This window comes from Neovison vison, chromosome 7 (genome assembly GCF_020171115.1).
Source record: "Neovison vison isolate M4711 chromosome 7, ASM_NN_V1, whole genome shotgun sequence".
In the NCBI taxonomy this organism is placed as follows: domain Eukaryota; kingdom Metazoa; phylum Chordata; class Mammalia; order Carnivora; family Mustelidae; genus Neogale; species Neogale vison.
In genome coordinates, this window is record NC_058097.1 from 50,675,100 (window position 1) to 50,694,106 (window position 19,007).

At 55.6% G+C, this 19,007-nt stretch overlaps 1 protein-coding gene across 3 annotated transcripts; it reads right to left on the reverse strand.

Moving 5' to 3' along the window:
• MED25 (mediator complex subunit 25) lies at positions 1 to 16,272 on the reverse strand. Of its 3 annotated transcripts, none has more exons than XM_044256834.1 (18): positions 16,089 to 16,271; positions 15,947 to 15,992; positions 15,549 to 15,673; positions 8,855 to 8,953; positions 8,356 to 8,476; positions 7,951 to 8,113; positions 7,697 to 7,827; positions 7,337 to 7,424; positions 7,051 to 7,244; positions 6,514 to 6,642; positions 6,045 to 6,130; positions 5,908 to 5,965; positions 5,658 to 5,765; positions 5,357 to 5,545; positions 4,941 to 5,012; positions 4,588 to 4,806; positions 4,100 to 4,280; positions 1 to 1,749 (listed from the first exon to the last, which is right to left on the reverse strand). In XM_044256834.1, the coding sequence occupies exons 1-18, from the start codon at positions 16,220 to 16,222 to the stop codon at positions 1,505 to 1,507; spliced, it is 2,388 nt and encodes a 795-aa protein (XP_044112769.1). In that variant the 5' UTR covers positions 16,223 to 16,271; the 3' UTR covers positions 1 to 1,504. The 3 variants fall into 3 exon arrangements, with proteins under 3 accessions (XP_044112769.1, XP_044112770.1, XP_044112771.1); XM_044256836.1 differs by lacking the exon at positions 1 to 1,749 and adding an exon at positions 3,486 to 3,618 and having other exon boundaries at positions 16,089 to 16,270; XM_044256835.1 differs by lacking the exon at positions 4,941 to 5,012 and having other exon boundaries at positions 16,089 to 16,272.
• Between the last annotated feature and the right edge of the window lie 2,735 nt (positions 16,273 to 19,007).

Consider the following 19,007-nt stretch of genomic DNA (forward strand, 5'->3'; position numbering starts at 1 on the left):
TGGATGATACTGGAGTTTATATTTCAAATTCAAAATTGAAAAAATACAAATTGAAAAATAGAAATATTTAATTATTAAAATTTTCTCTTTCATAATTCTTTTGCCCCTTTGATTTTGAAGCCAGACCTCACCCCTTTCTACACCAAGAGGTCAGCGTCAGGCCTTGGTTGTCACGTTGGGATGAGCAGTTTAGAATTCAACCCTGAATCCTTAACTGCGAACGGTTATGTACTTTGAATCAATTCTGTAACGGAAAACAGCGGTTTACAAGCGCGGGCATCTCCAAAGCCCGTGAATCAAGACCACTGTAGGAGGCCGGGGTAGGGGCGTGACCTCCCGGTTGGGACCCCGCCCCCTTGCGCCCTGTAGTTCAAAGTGGGCGCTGCCTGTGATCTGCAAACGATCGACAGTAACCGACAGAGGCAAATTGGACAGTGCTAGTTCATTTTCATGAAGTCTGGAGGTGGAGAGCCTTTGGGGGAATTTGGTCTCAAGCCCCACCAGCTGGGTGAATATGGTCCAGGCCACATGTTTTGTTTCTGAAAACCAACTGCAGTGAAGGAACTGTTCCTTGCCAGTGGCTTCCCTGTTTTTGCCAGAACCTGGCAAACGGTCATACATTCAAGTAGCTGTTTGTGAACGTCTTTGCAGAGAACTAGTGTTCGGAGGGTGGGGGTGGGGGGTTGTAGCCTCGACCAAAAGTCTTTGACCGACCTTCTCAGGGGAACCAGGTGTGGCTTCTGTCTCATTGCAGATGAACCAAGTCTACAGATTTCAACAGTGCGGATCCCTTCCACACCATCACGTGACGACCAGGTCACAAAGCTTCTGTCAAATACATTGGGTCAAGGTCACCGTCCACCTGCCCGTGGTTGAAGCACAGGAGCATGCTGAGGACATCCGCAATGTGTTCTGTGTCCCTTCTGAACACAATTCAATTCCTGGTGATCGAGGCAACGAGCTGACTTGCGTCCTCGCAGAGCGCTGCCTCCTGGGATGGAGGTGTCCTGACAAGGTCCCCTGTGATGCAGATCGTTAGCTACAACGGCCTGCGACTGAGCTTAGGAATTCTCGTCAGTCTGTGTGAGTATTTCTGTCATTACACACCCAAAATAGCCCATCTCCCAGTGTCGGGCCTGCCTGGGCACCGTGTCACAGACTTCTTCAGTCGCATCCAAATTCTTCATACCACAAATAAATAAAGCTAACCGGGTGGTCAGAGTTCATGAGCAATGACAGAGAAGGCCACGACAGAGTCGACTCAAGCAACTGGACTTGTAAATCTTCTGGTTTCATCTTCGACTCATGGCGCAGTGCAATGCCCGTCAGGCCGAAGGGACAGTGTCAACGGGCAGGCACGTCCGTCCAGGAGCCGCCGTCCCGCTCCTTTACAAACCCGCCATCGCTGCAAGGCTTTTGCGCCCGGGCTGTGCTGAGCTCGAGACTCAAACTGCGCTCTGCAGCCACACTGCCTCTCGGACCTGCGTCCTTCCCGGAGCAAACCCTACTGACCCTTGAGGCCCTTTTTCAGCTCACTGAGGATTGCATCTCGCATCTGTTCTGTGTACTGGTCGAAGCTCTTACTGTGCTTTGATTCGTAATGACGTCTCAGGTTGTACTCTTTCAACACAGATACGATTTTTTTGCATATTAAACACATAGGCATGCTCTTCACTTCCACAAAGAAATACGCTCGCTCCCATTTTTCTCGAAACACGTGGCCCTCTCGGTCTCTCTTTCGTTTTGCCACTTTTGATAGAGACATGGGTACAAGAAAGATTTCACTTGCCTCTGGATGCTACCAAGGAACAACCACAGCACAAGCCCAAAGGCAATGACCCTCTGCCTCCCGGTGGGGGAGCCAAATGGGAGTGGTGGGGACTGTGGCGAAACCGGAGAGCACACGCCCCACTGGAAGGGACAGCTCCAGCCCAGTGTTGCTAGGCAGAAGGGCGGGCCCAGAGGTGCCAGAACTTCTGACTTGTCAAGAGAAGCGAAGGCGGCAGATTGGGTGTGTGTGCATGTGTGTATGAGGAGTGTGTGTGTACGTGTGTGTGCGAGAGACAGAAAGGGAGAGTGTGTGTGTGTGTGTGTGTGTAAAGTATCCTGATTTTTACAACTAACTCGTTAGGAAAAAATGCTACATATGCTAACACAGGGAAGGCCAAACAAAACATCATCTGCAGAGTGGCCCACAAGCCACCAGATTGCAACCTCTCTCCTGAAATGGGGCTCGGGAATCGGATGTTAGCTGGCATCCCAAAAGGTGCGGATGCTGGTGGTCCAGGCTTGGACCACGCGCCAAGCGAAGCTAGTCTAGAGTCTGACAACAGTGAACTCCCTGCCCCGGGATGGGACCGTCCCTGCACTCCACATCCTGTCCATAGCCAGCTGCCCCCAACCCGGATGTCCCTGAGGACATTCTTGCCTTGCCACGTCCCAAACCTAACACCTACCATGTTTTCCGTCTCAGGGACTGCCCCACTGTCCACCCCACCCAAAGCCCGGGAAGGTCCATCTCTGGGACCCGGGGCCAGTCTCTCATCACGTGTGATCTTGTCCACTCCAGTGACTCCAACAATCAAACATACCCTGTCTCCTAACAACACTTCTGAACTCCCAACACATCCTCTGTCACTTGGGACACTCCCCGGACTGTGCGCACTCACTGCCGCTCCCTCCTCCGGGACCCTCATGCAGGAAGCTCCACCATCTACCAGCACCCAGGCCAGGACACGAGGCCGACCCTGACCCTACCTCTTCACCCCCAATTCCTCTGCATGGCATGCTAAGTCCCCAGACTCGCCCCTCTTGCCCCCTGACTTGGTCCAGCTGTTCCACCAGCCTCTCCCCTCCCCAGGCCACCACCCCGGCCTCCCCCCTGCATTCCTGGCCTTGTCTTGTCCCACTGCACTCGACAGTCCAGAGGCCCTGCCAGCCAGCTAGCCCAGACCAGTGCCCTGCGCGTGGCCTCCCCTGGCTCTCTTGCGTCCTCAGGACAAACCTTGAGCCACTCAGTTTGGAACCCGAGCCTCCTCCCAACCTGGCACCTGCCCGCCTCTCCGGGTCCCTCCTTCCTCCTGCTGGGCTTGCACCTCTGAACACCCCAAGCCTTCTCCTGCCCCCACACATTTGCTTCTACTGTGCCCGCACCTAGATCACCACCTGCCTTCCTTCTCGGCCTCGTCGACTCCCGCGTCTCCTCCCGGACTGCTGAGCCCAGCTGGCTCAGAGGCCTCTTCTGGGAACCTGCCCTATCTCCTCGAGGGCGCACAGCCCTGTGAGCTCTGCCTGCCTGCCTCCACGTCCCGCCCACCCCGGCCCAAAGCCGGGCTGCACCAGACTGCCTGACTCACTGCGGGGGCCCAGGCGTCACCAGCCCAGAGCCTCAGGGACATCTGCTGAAGCAAGAACAAGGACAGAGAGGTCTCCCCCAGGTCTCCTCCTGCCCAGTCCTGGGGGACGTCAGTGACGGGAGCCGGGGCGTGTGTTAAAAGGAACTTTATTGGGTGTCGGGGGTTCAGATGAGATCCATGAGGATGTCGTCCTCCATGACGCTGGGCTGCAGGCCCGGCTGGGGAACCGGGCCCCGGGGACCCCCGCTCAGCAGCATCTGACCTGGGGGGCAGTGGGGAAGGGACTGCATCTCCCAGTAGTCCCTGGGGCCCTAGAGGGCCCTGGACCTGCTTCCTCCCTCTTCCTCTGGGAACCCAAGGTAATACCTTTCCTAGGAAGCCCCAGGGAGACCCATCAGAGGGACCTTCTGGCCCCGTCTGGTCACAAATGTGCTGATTCCCATGAGCCTTTAGGAGCCCATCCCCCAAACTACTTCTCTGACCCTAAGACTATGTTTCCCATCAACCCCGGGACACACAGGAAAGAAATCACAAAAAGATCTTGCCCCACTAGGTCTTGACCCCCTGGGCTGTATTTTCCAGGAGCCCTCAGAGCCTCCCAAGAACCCTGGGGTGGGGGGAACCAGCTACCATTCTTGAATCCCAGCCTTCAGTTCCCAAGGAGCCCTTGGTCTTGAGGCTCTAGCCCAGGGGCTGCTGGGACAGTCGGTCCAGACCCCTGCCCTCCCCGGGGACCTCCTTACCTGGCAGTGGAGCTCTCGGGGGAAGCTGTGTGGGCCAGGACTGGGCAGGCGGTGGGTGCAGGAGGGGGGGCCCCAGCTGGGGTTGCCCCAGACCCTGGTGTGGTGGGGGCAACAGTGCAGGAGCCCCCGGTGGCTGGAGGTGGTGGAGGGACGCTTGGGGTGCAGGCACCCCGGTCTGGGGCTGCGAGAACAAAGAAAGTGGCTCAGAGTCCCCACCCCATGGAGCAACCTCTTGCACAGAAGCTACTCAGAGAACATCTCTCCCAGTGGCTATGGGAGGTGGGGAGGGGGTCTTTCTTCAAAGGAATCTTAGCAGAAGCCCATGTCAGACAAACAGAAGAGCCAGACTGCCTGGACCCCTTGGCAGGGCTCTATTCACACCCTCTGATCAAAGCCAACCTCCTTCTTCCCAAACAAAAGGACCAGAACCATCAGGGCCCAGGGCGCAGCCCCATGACTCCCATCTGCCCCCCACCCCCAAGTCTCACCGGAGGTGGGTTGAGGAGGAGACTCCGCAGTTGGGGGTTGGCCCCAGGGTTCTGAGGCCGGAGGATGGGTCCGGGAGGGGGAGGGCCGGGGGCTGCTCCAGGAGGGCCTTGGGGGGCGCCTGGGGGGGCCTGGGCAGCACCTTGGGGCTGGGGCTGTCCTGAGGCTGCGGAGGCTCCCACAGTGCCCTGAGGCTGGGGTTGTGGTGGGCGGAGCTGGAGCTGGTGGGGAGAGTTGGGGGTAAGGGACAAAGCAGATTCCCCAGACTTCTTGGCCTCCAAGGTCAGGTCAAAATGACAGTGTTCCTTGGGGGTCTCCCCCGCCCTGGCCCTGACCCCACCAGCCCTCTCCTCACCAGATTCTGTGAGGGTCTCGCTTGGTCCTCCAGAATGGGGCCCAGCCCAGGGGGTGCCTGCTGTGCCCCCATCTGTGTGGGACAGGGAGCAGGTCAGTGACTGGGGGTGGCATTGGGAGTAGGGGCCCTGTGTTTGGGCAGGGGGAGCCTTCTGAACCCTGAAAGGGAACCCGTCGGGAGCTAGCGATGTTCTTTGGGAGTGGGTGGTCTGGGAGGCACACCTAACTCTCCCAAGCCCCCAAGAAGCAGGGCTGGGCCTCAGAGATTCGCTGCAGACAGTGAAAAAGGCATACAAAGATCGAGAGAACATGTGGGGAAGGAACTGAACCCAGGTGGCCAGGTCTCAGCCCAGGAGGGACACCCAGGAGGGTGGGGGCAGGGGCGGGTCCCAGGGGGAGAGGGCCCTGGTCACTCACCCCGCGCTGCTGCTCCAGCTTCTGCTGCTGGACTTGCTTGTGGTTGGTAATGACCTGTCGGATGCCGTTGACGAAGCCGCTCTGGTCGTAGGGGATGAGGCCCATGAAGATCTTCTTCTTGGACGAGTAGAGCAGCATGAGCACGCGCACCTCGCAGGGGGCCGTGTGGGGGAAGTGCACGCAGCCAGCCTGGCGGAGGACGCGCCCCAGTCACCCCTCAGGAGGAGGGGGAGGGGCACCCCAGCCCCGTTGGTTCTAGAAGCTCCACAGGTGCCCGTGGCCTGCCCTGTGCCGGACTCACAAAGCCGTTGCCCATGATGCGGTAGAGGCCTTTCAGGGACTCCAGGTCCTTGTTAGTGAAGTGGAACTGCACCATCCTTGAGTTCCGGAACAAAGGGCCCAGGGTGGTCTGCAGGAGACACAGGGGCCAGCGTGTGGCGTGGGGAAGGGAGGAGCAGGGATGGAGGCAGGTGCGGGGCAGGGAGGGGACGAGGGAAGAGAACATGACCAGCTGACCGGAGGCGCGGGCGGTGCCCCCTTGGGCCACTCACCAGCAGCTGCTGCGGGATAAGCTGCATGATCAGTTTCTGGGGCCACTGCTCCGTCTTCCTGGGGGTGAGGGGGGAGAGGCGTCAGCAGGCTGCAAGCCTGGCCCCACCCGGCCCCGGCCCTACCGTCTGTCACCTACAAGTTCTCGCCGTGATTCACGTAGACCTGGCACGGCAGTGACCGGGTCAGTTTGGTGTTGGCGTCCACGGAGGCAGGTTTGGGTTTCTGAGTGGAAAAGCAGCACATGTCATGGCGAGAAGGGCCCCAAAGCCTGGGCCTCTCAACCTCTCCTGTCCTACCCTGGGGGCCCCCAGAGCTTAGGACCTGCCCCAGCTCAAGTCCCACGAGCCCTGGGCCCCTCCTCCAGACCAGCGGTCCTGCAACCTTTGTCCCCTCCCTGCCCTGATCCCCTCAAGCCCATCACGCCCCGAATCTGAGACTTTTAAGTTCTGAACTTACAACACAATCCTTACTACCTCCTTCATCCTGAATTCAAGGCTTCCTTGAGACTCTCCTCAGGACCCCAAGTGCCACAGTCCCACAGGGACCCAGCCCAGCCCCGCATCCAAACAGGCCGTGAGGTCCCCGCGACTCTTCGAGCTACTTACCTCCTGCCACTCGAGGACCCCGCTCCAGGCCAGGAGTTTGTTGGAGACCGACTGCTGCCCCCCAAGGGCCGGGGCCCCGAGCTGGGCCGGGGAAGGGCCACTTACCCCGCCAGGGGCCACAGAGCCCGCCTGCCGGAGGGGAGCAAGGAGGGCAGTGGAGCTGGGTCAGACCGTCTCCTGGGAGGAGCGACCCAAGAGATAGACAGACCAGCAGGAAGACTGGAACTCAGGCTCCTTCTCGACACCACCCGACGGTGCCTGGGACCACAAATGCTCTGACTCTGGAAGATCTGAGGACTCTAAGGACCCGTGACGCTCCAACTCCCAGAATCTCCTGGGGTCCTCTGAACAGTCCTCACCCACTGGAGCCAAACCTTCCTGCCTCAGTTGTCTGTGGCACAAGCCCCCAGAAGCCCTGAGGACCCAGGATGAGACCCATGTGCCCTCACACCCTCCTCAGGAAGGCAAACTGCTCAGCCTTGTCTCTGTAAACAGCTGGGGGGAGTAAGACAGCGGGGCAGGTGTGCAAGTGCCTACCATGGACGGTGCCCCAGGTTGTGCAGGGGGGGCCAGGCCTGGGCCAGGAGCCACAGTGGAGACCAGGCTGGGCTGGGAAGCAGGGGGTGGCTTGGGGGCGCCAGGGGGCCCCGGCGGCAGAGGTGGGGCCGGGGCCTGGCTGAAGGGGGGACCCACTCCTGGAGCAGCTTGCTGGAGAGGGTTAATGGGTGAGACTGCAGAAGAGACCAAGAGAAAAGGTGGGGACAGATGTGCAGAGAGGCCCGGCTGATCCGAGCCCACCCCATGTCCCCACCTCGGGACTCACAGCGTGGGCCCAGCCCTGCCTTCTGGTTCTTGGCAGCTTCCACTGCATTCTGGGCCGCCACCTGAGCTGCACTCAGGTTCCCAGGGACCTGGGGGTGGAAGGTGATGAGGACCACGCACTCCAGTCCAAGTGTCCCATGGGGTCACACCACTGCACCCACCCAAGGGATAGCTATCCTGGCCATCACATCACGCAGGGTGACTCCCATCCCTGCAGAGGGATGTGATTCTCTGGCCCTAAGAGTCCCACCCACCCTTGGGTCCCAGTGGAGACTCCCCATTACCCCATAAACCCCAACATCCAGCTAGGTCTCTCCCACAAGGCCCCAGGAACACGTCCCCTCCCTAGCCACGTCCATACCTGATACTGCTGGGGGACAGGGGGAAGAGACTGCTGAGGGGCTGCTGAGAGCGAGGTGCCCGAGGGTGCAGCTGGAGGCAGGGGGACAGGCTGCTTTGGCTGGAGGGGGCCTGGGGCCGAACCACCCCCAACTGAGAGCAAAGGATGGACGACCGAGTCCCATGTGAAGGGATTAGAGAGGGGAGAGAAATCTACGTCAGAGAGAGCTGGGGGGGGCACCCCCAGTCGCTCCACTGCAGGCACTCGGGCCTCACCTGGCAGCACGAGCCCCCGCACCAGCACCATGTGCCGGGGGTCCTGGCTCACGTCTGTTGGTGGCTGCAGCGGCTCCAGCAAGGCAGGGGGAGCTGCCTTCTCGAATAGCAGCCTCAGGGCAGGCAGTTTCCGGGGAGACACTATGGAGAAGTGGATCCCTTGCTGCAGGAGGAAAGAGGCGCAGTCAGGGCAGGGCTGTCAGGAGACCCCCAGGCTACCACACCTTCTGGGTTCTGAAGCAAAACTCCCATCAGGCTCTGAGCCAAGGGACCCTGGGCCTGTATTAGCTGACCCGTGGGCCTCTGGGTTATAGATCTTCCAAAGGAGTAGCAGAGGGGCTCGCAGCTCCGCAGACCCCAGGCCCCTCCTCCCGGAGCTCCTCCCTCAGACTCAAGAGTCCTCACCTCCCCTATCTTCTGCACGAGACTCTCCGTCGTGTACCCAGAGTACGTGGTGCTCTCGACGGCCGGGAGCAGGTATGGGGGCGAGTTACAGATAAGGAGGCAGACTCGATGTGTCTGGCCGCTGCCAGGGAGAAGGAAAGACTTGGAGCAGGTAACAACAGAGGCCCCGGAAAGGGACAGACCAGCCCCAGCTGAGGGCAAGTACTCCACCCTACAGGAAGTCAGGAGGAATGGCCCCACTTCACAGAAGAGAACATTGAGGCCCAAAGACATTCCTGATTCCCTCTGAGTTGCCCAGCAGGTAAGGAAAGCAGGAGGCAGATCCAGAGCAGGTTCCTCTTCCCAGTGAGGACACCAAGACCAGGCACTGGCCAGGGGACACTGTCTGGCTCCTGCCTGGAGTGCTTTCCAGGGCAGGAGGCAGTGGGTGGAGTCCCGCAGCAGACAAAGCCAGATGGGAACAGGCACTGGGGGCCCCCCACAGGCCGGGCACACTCACATCTGCTCCCGCATCTTCTTGAAGTCATCGAAGAGCTGCAGGGCCGTGCTGAGGCCTTCTGCAATGAGGCTGCAGCTCTCGCCGCCCCCGCCCATGAACCTACAATGGGTGAGGCTGTCAGCCCTGGGGTCCCCTGTGGCACCCAGGGCTGCAACCTCCCAGCCCCCCACTCCGCCACACCTAAAGAGCCTGAGTTCACATCACCCTCCTCCCCACCCTCCACCCTGCACCTGGGCATGGGGCCACCGAGGAGTTGCTCCATCCCCAGCGCTGACAGGCCGCCAGGCCTACCAAATGTGGACAAGGGCTGTTTGTCATCTCCTCTGACTGAGTCCCTCCCGCAGGGGTGGGGGGGGGTGGGTCCTACCAGACCATGGACAGGCGAAGGCCCAGGACACCTGGCCTATGAATTCGTCCCATGCACCTCCCCTCGGGGCTGTGTGTTCCACCTTTAAAGCCAGCTCTGGCCTTAGCCCACCCTCCCAGGCCAATATGGGGGCCTCCTCTGTCCTCCCAGTGTCAAGGGTTGAATTGTGTCCCCCTCCCCAAGAGATGTTGAAGGTTCTAACCCTGAATAATCCCAGAATGTGACCTTACTTGGAAACAGGTATTTACAGAGGTAAGGACACTACACTGAGGTCAAAGGGTGGCCCATGTCCTTAGGGTCAAAACAGGGAAGCGTGGATATAGAAGCAGACATGCTCAGAAGGAAGAAAAGGTAAAGAAAGAGGGAGAAAGCCATATGGAGATCAGAGTGACACTACCACCAGCCAAAGATTGTGTGGAGACACCAGAAGCTGCAAGAAAAAGATCTTCCCCTACGGGCTCCAGAGGGAGCATGGCCCTGCCCACACCCTGATCCTGGGCTCCTGGATCCTAAACTGTGAGTCACTACCTTTCTGTGGTCCTAAGCCAACCAGTTTTTTTTTTTTTTCTTTTTTAACTTAAGATTTTATTTACCTATTTGAGAGAGTGAGTGCTCCTTGAGAGAGTGAGTAGGAGAGGGAGAAGCAGGTTCCCCACTGAGCGTGGAGCCCAAGGTAAGCCATGCTCGATCTGGGACCCTGGGGTCATGACCTGAGCCCAAGTCAGACGCTTAACTGACTGAGACCCCCCAGGTGACCCTAAGCCGATCAGTTACTACTTCAAAGTTACTACTTCATTTTGGCATCCCCAGGACACTCCTACACAGACTCAGGGTTCCCTTCCATTGGAAATGCAGACAGGTCACCAGTGACCAGCCCAGCCCATGTGGGGCATGGCAGGGGGACAGCCTCTGAGTGGTGCAGCTGCTGCCACCGGGATTCTTCCCGTCACAGGGCTGTGAAGCTGACTCTCGCCACAGGTGCATGTGTGCACAGTGACCGCAAGCTAACAGAGTAGAGCAGGAGGAAAGATGGTGAATAGGGGCACCTGGGGGGACTCAGATGACAGGTTAAAGCCTCTGCCTTCGGCTCAGGTCATGGTCTCAGGGTCCTGGGATCGAGCCCCACATCGGGCTCTCTGCTCAGCGGGAAGCCTGCTTACCCCCCCACCCCCGCCGACCCCCACCTGCCTCTCTGCCTACTTGCGATCTCTGGCAAATAATTTTTTTTAAAGATTTTATTTATTTATTTGACAGAAATCACAAGCAGGCAGAGGCAGGCAGAGAGAGGAGGAAGCAGGTTCCCCGCCGAGAAGAGAGCCCAATGCGGGGCTCGATCCCAGGACCCTGGGATCATGACCTGAGCCGAAGGCAGAGGCCTTAACCCACTGAGCCACCCAGGTGCCCCATAAATAAATAAATCTTTAAAAAAAAAAAAATGGCTGGGGCGCCTGGGTGGCTCAGTGGGTTAAAGCCTCTGCCTTCGGCTGGGGTCATGATCTCGGGGTCCTGGGATCGAACCCCGCATCGGGCTCTCTGCTCAGCGGGGAGCCTGCTTCCTCCTCTCTCTCTCTCTGTCTACTTGAGATCTCTGCCTATCAAATAAATAAATAAAATCTTAAAAAAAAAAAAATGGCTAAAGGAGAGGGTGGGGCTGGCTCAGTCGATAGAGCACAGCTCTTGATCTCTGGGTCAGAGTTCGAGCCCCGTGCGCTGCATGGAATTTACCTACATACGTACACACATATGTACCTAACAAAGAGCTGCCAACCCAACCATGTCCGTTAACATCAGAATAAAGCCAAGCTCTCAGCTGGGCATCTGGGGCCCTCCACGCATGGGGCTCTGCCCACCTTCCTGTTCTATCCTCCTCTGGTACAAGCCATCCAGAATGCCTCCCATGTCCCTGGTCTCCGCACTCTGTCACATAATCAGTTTTTTTTTTTTTTAAAGATTTTATTTATTTATTTGACAGAGAGAGATGACAAGCAGGCAGAGAGGCAGGCAGAGAGAGAGGAGGAAGCAGACTCCCTGCAGGACCCTGAGATCATGACCTGAGCCGAAGGCAGCGGCCCAACCCACTGAGCCACCCAGGTGCCCCGCCACATAATCAGTCTTTTGCCTGTGCTGTTTGCTGTGACCACACACACCCCTCTTCTGGCCCAGGAGGAAAATCCCTGCTTATCTATCCTATGACTTCCCCAGCCCAGCATCCCCTTCTCCGGGAAGCCTGCCTCAGCGACCACCTGGTTTTAGGGCGCACCCTCAATCATATCCCATGTCACTGGAGGCCGTGACTGTCAGGCTTCTCTCCACAGTGCACCTGACGCCCAGAGCCAGGGCAGCCTGCAGTGAAGGGGACCAAGCGGTCAGTCCAAGGCGTCTCCAGCTTGTGTGCAAGGTGCTCGAGGACACACGGGGCCTCCTGGATGCACGAGCCACAGCAGCTTGACCCGCTGCTCCCTTCCCAAGTTCTCACACCAGTTCTTACCAGCTGCAGGCTTCTGCCCCCTTCTCACTCTAGGCCCTGCGACCCTGAAGCCTTCGTTCTCCCTCTTCGGGCACGCAGGCCCCACTGCTGCTCCTTACCCCCACCCCTGCTCCCAGCCCTGCTCTTCCCTACCACTGAGATTGTTCCGCACGGAAGGCCAGGGTTGGGAGGCAGCCCCCAGTGACAGAACGGACCCCGCACCGGCCCTGCCACAGCTTCCTGTTCCCGAATAAATCAAACTTCTATTTTCACAAGGCTTTTGGAGCCAAAAGTGTCCTGGCTGGGCCTGGCCAGAAGGCTGTGGGGTGGGAGCGTGGGGGCACACAACACACACAGATACAGAGCAGCTGCTTCACGTGTACAGATCTCCCTTTAGGGGCGTGAAAATGTTTTGGGGCCATGTGACTGCCCAGTGTACACACACTAAATGCCATGGAACTGCTCACTTCAAAATAATCAGCTCTGTTATGCGAATTTTATCACAATTAAAAAAAAGCAACTTATGAGGGAACATGTGATCGACCAATCACTTTGAGATCCTGAACTGGCTTTTCTCTTCCAGAGCTAGGCTGCCTGTTACCCACTCAGAGAGCTATGGAACGCATATTTTGTCTGAGAAACGAGAAAGGCTGGAAAAATGGGGAGCGGAAATAAAACCCGGTCCATTCCAAAATACATTTTGAATACCATCAAGTTTACGATAAGCCTTAATTCCAAACGAAGCCCTCACCGGTGCACACGCGAAGTAAGACGGCAGTGCCTGGTGCCAAGGATGGGCTCGGCCTCTTACTGCTTCCCACACCTCTTGCCGATCCCATCCCCCACACCCCAGTCTCCACTGCCCACCCTCACGGGGAATGAGCCTTTGGAGGCCCCCCAAGGTACTGGTCAAAATAAGTGACTGAACAGCCACCAGGCTTGACCCGCCTGCCCAGTCACACTGCTGTGAACACCACCAGCTCCAAGAGGGCCAGGACGTGGCCTGCCTTATATCCCCAAGACATTAGCGCCCAGGACAGTTTGCTCCACAAACACCTGTTCACCTGTTGAAGGAACGAATGAGTGAACGAACACACAGTCACAGTGCTAGGGAGAAAACACTCAGGGCTCCTTTTCCTTCTATCCTGTTCTTTCTGATTCTGGGTCATTTGCTGTAGGGGAGGAGATAAAACAAACAAACAAACAAACAAAAAACAACCAACCCCGCCCCTCTTGAAAGAAAGGAAATGGAACAGCAGAAATAAATCTTCCCAAAGCAAAGATGTTTCACAAATCACATGCTTTGTTCCTTAAGTTACGGACGTTCCGGGGGAAGATAAGATTTCTTCTCTGAGTGTGAACAAATCCCACAGACTTTCTTTGTGATCTCTGTGCTAGACCAGCCGGCGAAGTCACAGAAAGTGAATTTAGATGGTTACACAGGACTTGCTGAAACAATGAGCACTGCCAACGTTTATCAGCTGACTGGGAGGATTCTGAGGTGAGCACACGGCCTACAGAGCTCCTTCATTTGGATAAAGCTGATTCTAAGTTGATTAAGGAGGAGGCGTGGATACGCGCCACATGTGCTCAGAAAGAATTTCCCTCTTCTCTTCCACACGCTTTGGAAAGACTTATTTACTTAAATATTTTTAAGATGTTTTTAAAGTTTTTATTTACTTATTTAAGTCCCCTCTACGCCCATCACGGGGCTCAAACTCAACCCTGAGATCAAGGCTAGCATGTTCTTCCGAACTGGCCGGGGGCCCCGGAAAGCTGTAAATAAGGAGGTTTAACTGCGTGTCCTGACAAGTCAACACCACCAGAATGTTTGGTTTCTTGGTGATTACCTTCTCCATGGCTTTCACTCATTTATTTACTGTCAAGATCTCCTGAGGCCTTTTGGGTGCCAGGCCCCAGCTGGCAACAAAAAAGCAGAAGGGACACCAGGGACCTAGACGTTCACGCTTCAGAGGCATGGGCAGGGCAGTGTGACAGGGCAACGGCCAGGAGTGGCAGGCGCAGAGGAGGGAGCGACTGGGTGCCTGCCAGCATACAGGAAGGGACACCGGAGCTGGGTCTTGCAGCTTCGAGGATCACCAGGAAGAAATCAGGCCAGACCCTGTGCTCGGAGCTAGGCACCTAAGGGACATCACACTTGAACTTGGGCCTCAAAGAGCCCCCAAATTACCATTATCCAAGTCTCACAACAATCTATCTCAGTACTTCTCAGCTGGGGTGGGTTCTGTCCCCTCAACTCGCCACCCAGAGGACATCCAACCATGTCTGGTGACATTTTTGTGTCACAACTTGGGAGGTGGCTCCTGGCACCTGGTAGCTAGAGGCAAGGGAGAATACTGAACTCCTGGGAGTGTGCAGGACAGCCTCTGCAACAGTGAATCGCTTAGCCTGAAGTGTCAACAGTCCTGAGATCAGGAAATGCCAACTCCGTCCCGATTACCAGCTCAAATGACCATGCGGGGTCAAATTTGGGTGTCAACTTCCCAGGAAACAGGCAGCCCCCAGTCCAGCACATGCAGTCTGGAACCAAGCAGGCACTCAGCAAGCACGTGCTGAACAAATGTAGGAAGAGAACAGCAGCCACTAACCGGCACCTTTCAGTGAACTCAAACCACAGACCAAACACAGAGCCTGGCAGGATGAAGGCACCGCAGGAAGATGAGCTCCTCTGATCCTCTAAGACCACAGAGATCCGGACTGCCATCATCCACTCACCGACCCAGAAACCGAGATGTGAACCAACAGCGAACACGAACACAGCACTTAATACATCCCAGGTGCTGTCTGAAGGGGTCACCAACTCATTTAACTCCTAAAGAATGCCTATAAAGTCCTGGTAGCCAGTGCCCCCCAGTGACCCCCACCTCGTGGTATTTACACCCTTGGCATTCATCTCCGCGCACACTCCCCGCACTGAACAGGACTGACTTCCATACCAAACAGAATGCGGCAGAGGTAATGCTGTGTGACTTCCAAAACTTGATCATAAAAACCCGCGTAGCCTCCTCTTTGCTCCTTCTGTTGTGCTGCTGAGGGAAGCCTGCTGCCACGCTAGGAGGCCACTCCGCAGCCACAGAGAGAGCCACCTTGACAACGGATGGGCCAGGCCCCTGGATGACAGCCACCTCAGGGGACCCTGAGCCAGAACTATCTGCTGAGCCAGTCCTGAATTCCTTACTTACAGAGCTGGCACAGAATAATTAACATTTACGGTCTGGACCCACTAAGTTTTAGGACAATCTATTACACAATTGAGAATAAATAATACAACAAATAAGTATGTACTATAACACCCCCCACCCCAAAGGAATAGGAGGTAAACTACATTAGCAAACGGAACAGGGACTCCTCTGAGTCGAGTTTTGTCGTGCTTTAGCTGTGTGATCTGACCGCAGGCTGTCTGCACCCGCTGGCCAGCAAAGGGAACATTCCACGTCCCATCCCAAGCACAGAGGGATCTGTCCTAGCCTAGGCCCCACCCCGCCTCGCACTCAGGCTTCAAAGGGCCCAGCTGAAAAAGGAAGACTGGAGTACAGATGAGAAACACCCAAAGAACATGGAGAATCACGCAGAACGTGGAGGACCCCACAGTACCAGATGGGCGCTGGAGCTCAACAGGCCTCCCAAACTGGGAAGATTTTTCTACTTCTACACAGGATGGCAAAACCGCTGAGCACCCAGAACCCACCGCGAAGTGACTTATGGACAAAAACAATCCCTCTCAGCCTTTTCAGCCACCCAGTGTGAGGGACGGTTTCTGAAGCTCAAACCAAGCCACCATCCACTCATGATCCCTCGCAGGGTCCCCCAACCCACCGCAAGCACAAGAAAAAGCTCACTTAATGCCATCGAGCCAGGTGACAAACTCATAGGCGCTGCTGGTGGGAGCATGACACTGTACGTAGGACTCGGGAGCGCAGTCCACCGTGTTGAACACGACGAGGCTGTACTGGGTTCCCCCATACTGGGAGGAGAGGACAGAGGAACTTTTCACCCGGGACCCCAGTCCACTTCCCTCCTCCCTCAGACCCAGAAGTCCACCCCCAGCTCCCTCCTCCCTCAAACCCAGGAGTCCGATCCCCGGCTCCCTCCTCTCTCCTCCCTCGGACCCAGGAGTACGGTCCCGGCTCCCTCCTCCCTCAGACCGGGGAGTCCCGTCCCCAGCTCCCTCCTCCCTCAGACCCGGGAGTCGGTCCCCAGCTCCTCCTTCCTCAGACCCAGGAGTCCCAAGACTCACGTCTCCCCCGAAGTCCGTCTCGGCAGGAGGACCACCATTAAAATACCTGTGAGGGTCGGAGGCAAAAGGTCGGGGTCAGGCAAGAAACCGTGGAAAACTAAAGTCGGAGGGCCTGACTGGAAGTCGCGGAAACGGGACTCACTCGATGGCCGGAAGCAGGTAGTGCTTGCGCAGCCCTTCAAAGTAAGGCCCCAGGTTGGCTGTGCCCTCAATCACAAACACCACGTCAGCCACGAGGCCCCCGGCGCGGGCCGGGCCCTCCGACCCGGGGACCATGCCCCTCGCCGCAGCCGCCACCGCTGCCACCGCCGCCGCCGCAGCTGCGGGATGGGCGGAAGTGCGCCTGCGCTGCGCGTGCAGCGGCGCCGGATGTCTTTGTGCCTCCGCTCGACGCGCCTGCGGCCATGTTTGTGCGGGGCATTCCGGGCGCGCTGGTTCTGTGTCCATCCTCGTTGGTACACACCGCGTGCAAGATTAAGAGCATAGCGAACCCCTTCGGGGGCCTTACGGGGAAGACTGAATCATTGTCAGGATGTGGAATGACATATATTGAGAGAGGAGCAGTCAGCCGCCATCTTTGAGCGAGGCGCCAGTTCCGACTCAGGTCTCAGTGGGAGGGTCAGGAGACCTGGTTGCTATGCAACGCACACGCTGCCCTAGTTTTCTATCGGAAAGATTAGGTTTCTAGTTAAATTTTTTCTGGCGCGGGGAGATTGGAGGGGGAGGGTCGTGTGAAGGGTCCAATCACGTCCTCTGAAAAGGGTTACTAGGCAACGCTCGAGGCTGCTTTCCACGGGGCGGGGGGGGGGAGTGTGCAGCTGTTTTTCCGCCTCAAAGAAGCCTAATTCCAACCCAAGTGGCGGTTGCTAGGCAACACCTGATTGTTTTCTGGGAGAGCGGCCAGAAATTGGCCTAGAACATAAATACATTCCAGGTGGATTAAAAATGTAAATGCAACAAATGAAACCTTAAAAATAGCCAAAGGAATAAAGAAACACACTGTACAATCCTGAAGCCTGGAAAAAAAGTTTATCATCACATCAAAGCCAGAAAACGTAAAATATTGATCAATTTGTCCAAAAGACTATAAACCGAGTTGGAAAAAACACGATAAACTGGGAAAGTCATTTGTAACATATATGTTCACTGAAATTTACTACACAAATACATCTTACTCATCAATAAAAACTTAGGAAAATAGAAATATATATATATTTTTAAAGATTTTATTTATTTATTTGACAGAGAGAGATTACAAGTAGACAGAGAGGCAGGCAGAGAGAGAGAGAAAGAGGGAAGCAGGCTCCCTGCTGAGCAGAGAGCCCGATGCGGGACTCGATCCCAGGACCCTGAGATCATGACCTGAGCCGAAGGCAGCGGCTTAACCCACTGAGCCACCCAGGCGCCCCAGAAATATATATTTTTTAGTGGTAGGGAGACTCTCCCCTCACACAGAACCATTTAAAATGGCAAGTAAAAATCTGAAAACTGCTTATCTTCACCAATTAAAAAGCATTTTACCTTTGTCACGTTAATTAGTATCGGAAAGAATAATGTCCCTGAGGGCGGGAGAGTGGGCTCAGACACAGTCTATAGGGGCTATGAATCAGCACCACTTGCCCCAGTGTATTTTGGCAATGTACTTTAAGATAAAAGGGTGCCTTCCTCTCACATACAGTCGTATTGCCATTTTGTCACGTTTACCTTTTCCAACACTTTTTGCTTTTATTTTCCTTGCTGAAGCCTTTTAAAGTAGAACCCCAACATCCTACCATTTTACTTCTAAACCCTTGGCAGACCTCTCTAAAAAGTTACAGACATGGGCACCCGGTGGCTCAGTCCTTAAGCATCTTCCTTCAGCTCAGGTCATGATCCCAGGGTCCTGGGATCCAGTCTCTAATCTAATCTGGCTTCCTGCTCAGCAAGAAGCCTGCTTCTCCCTCTCCCAGTCCCCCTGCTTCTGTTCCCTCTCTCCGTGTGTCTCTCTGTCAAATAAATAAAATCTTCACACACACAAAAAAGTTACAGGCATTTTCGCATACAACCACCATACACCCCCAACAAAATTATTTCTTAGTGTCATCTAACACTAAATCCACAATCAGATTTCCCCAGTTCTTTCAAAATGGCTTTTTTCCATTGTTTATCTGCATCAGAATCCAAAGACCAAACACATATTTAGACATTATATCTCTTAAATTTCTTTTCTTTTCTTTTCTTTTTTTTAAGATTTTATTTCTGGGACGCCTGGGTGGCTCAGTGGGTTAAAGCCTCTGCCTTTGGCTCAGATCATGATCCCGGGGTCCTGGGATCAAGCCCCCCATTGGGCTCTCTGATCAGCAGGGAGCCTGCTTCCCTCTCATTCTCTGCCTGCCTCTTTGCCTGTTTGTGATCTCTGTCTGTCAAATAAATAAATAAACTAAAAAAAAAAAAGATTTTATTTATTTATTTGAGAGAGAGAGAGAGCATGAGAGGGGAGGGGTCAGAGGGGGAAGCAGACTTCCTGCCAAGCAGGGAGCCAGATGTGGAACTCCATTTGGAGACGACTCCAGGATCATGACCTGAGCCGAAGGCAGTCGCTCAACCAACTGAGCCACCCAGGTGCCCCTCTTAAATTTCTTTTAATCTAAAGCAGCTCCCATATGTTTTATACCAGTGTAATTCAATTTTAATAAAATTATAAGGAAGGGGTGATTGGATGGCTCAGTTGGTTAGGTGTCTGTCTTCATCTCAAATCATGACCCGGGAGTCCTGGGATCCATGCAGCATGGCCTGCCTGCTCATCTGGGAGGCTGCTTCTCCCTCTGCTGCTCCTCCTGCTTGTGCTCTTTGGCTCTCTCTGTCAAATAAATAAATAAAGTCTTTTAAAAATAATAAAATTATGGGACGCCTGGGTGGCTCAGTTGGTTGGACGACTGCCTCCGGCTCAGGGCGTGATCCTGGAGTCCCGGGATCGAGTCCCACATCAGGCTCCCAGCTCCATGGGGAGTCTGCTTCGCTCTCTGACCTTCTCCTCGCTCATGCTCTCTCTCACTGTCTCTCTCAAATAAATAAATAAAAT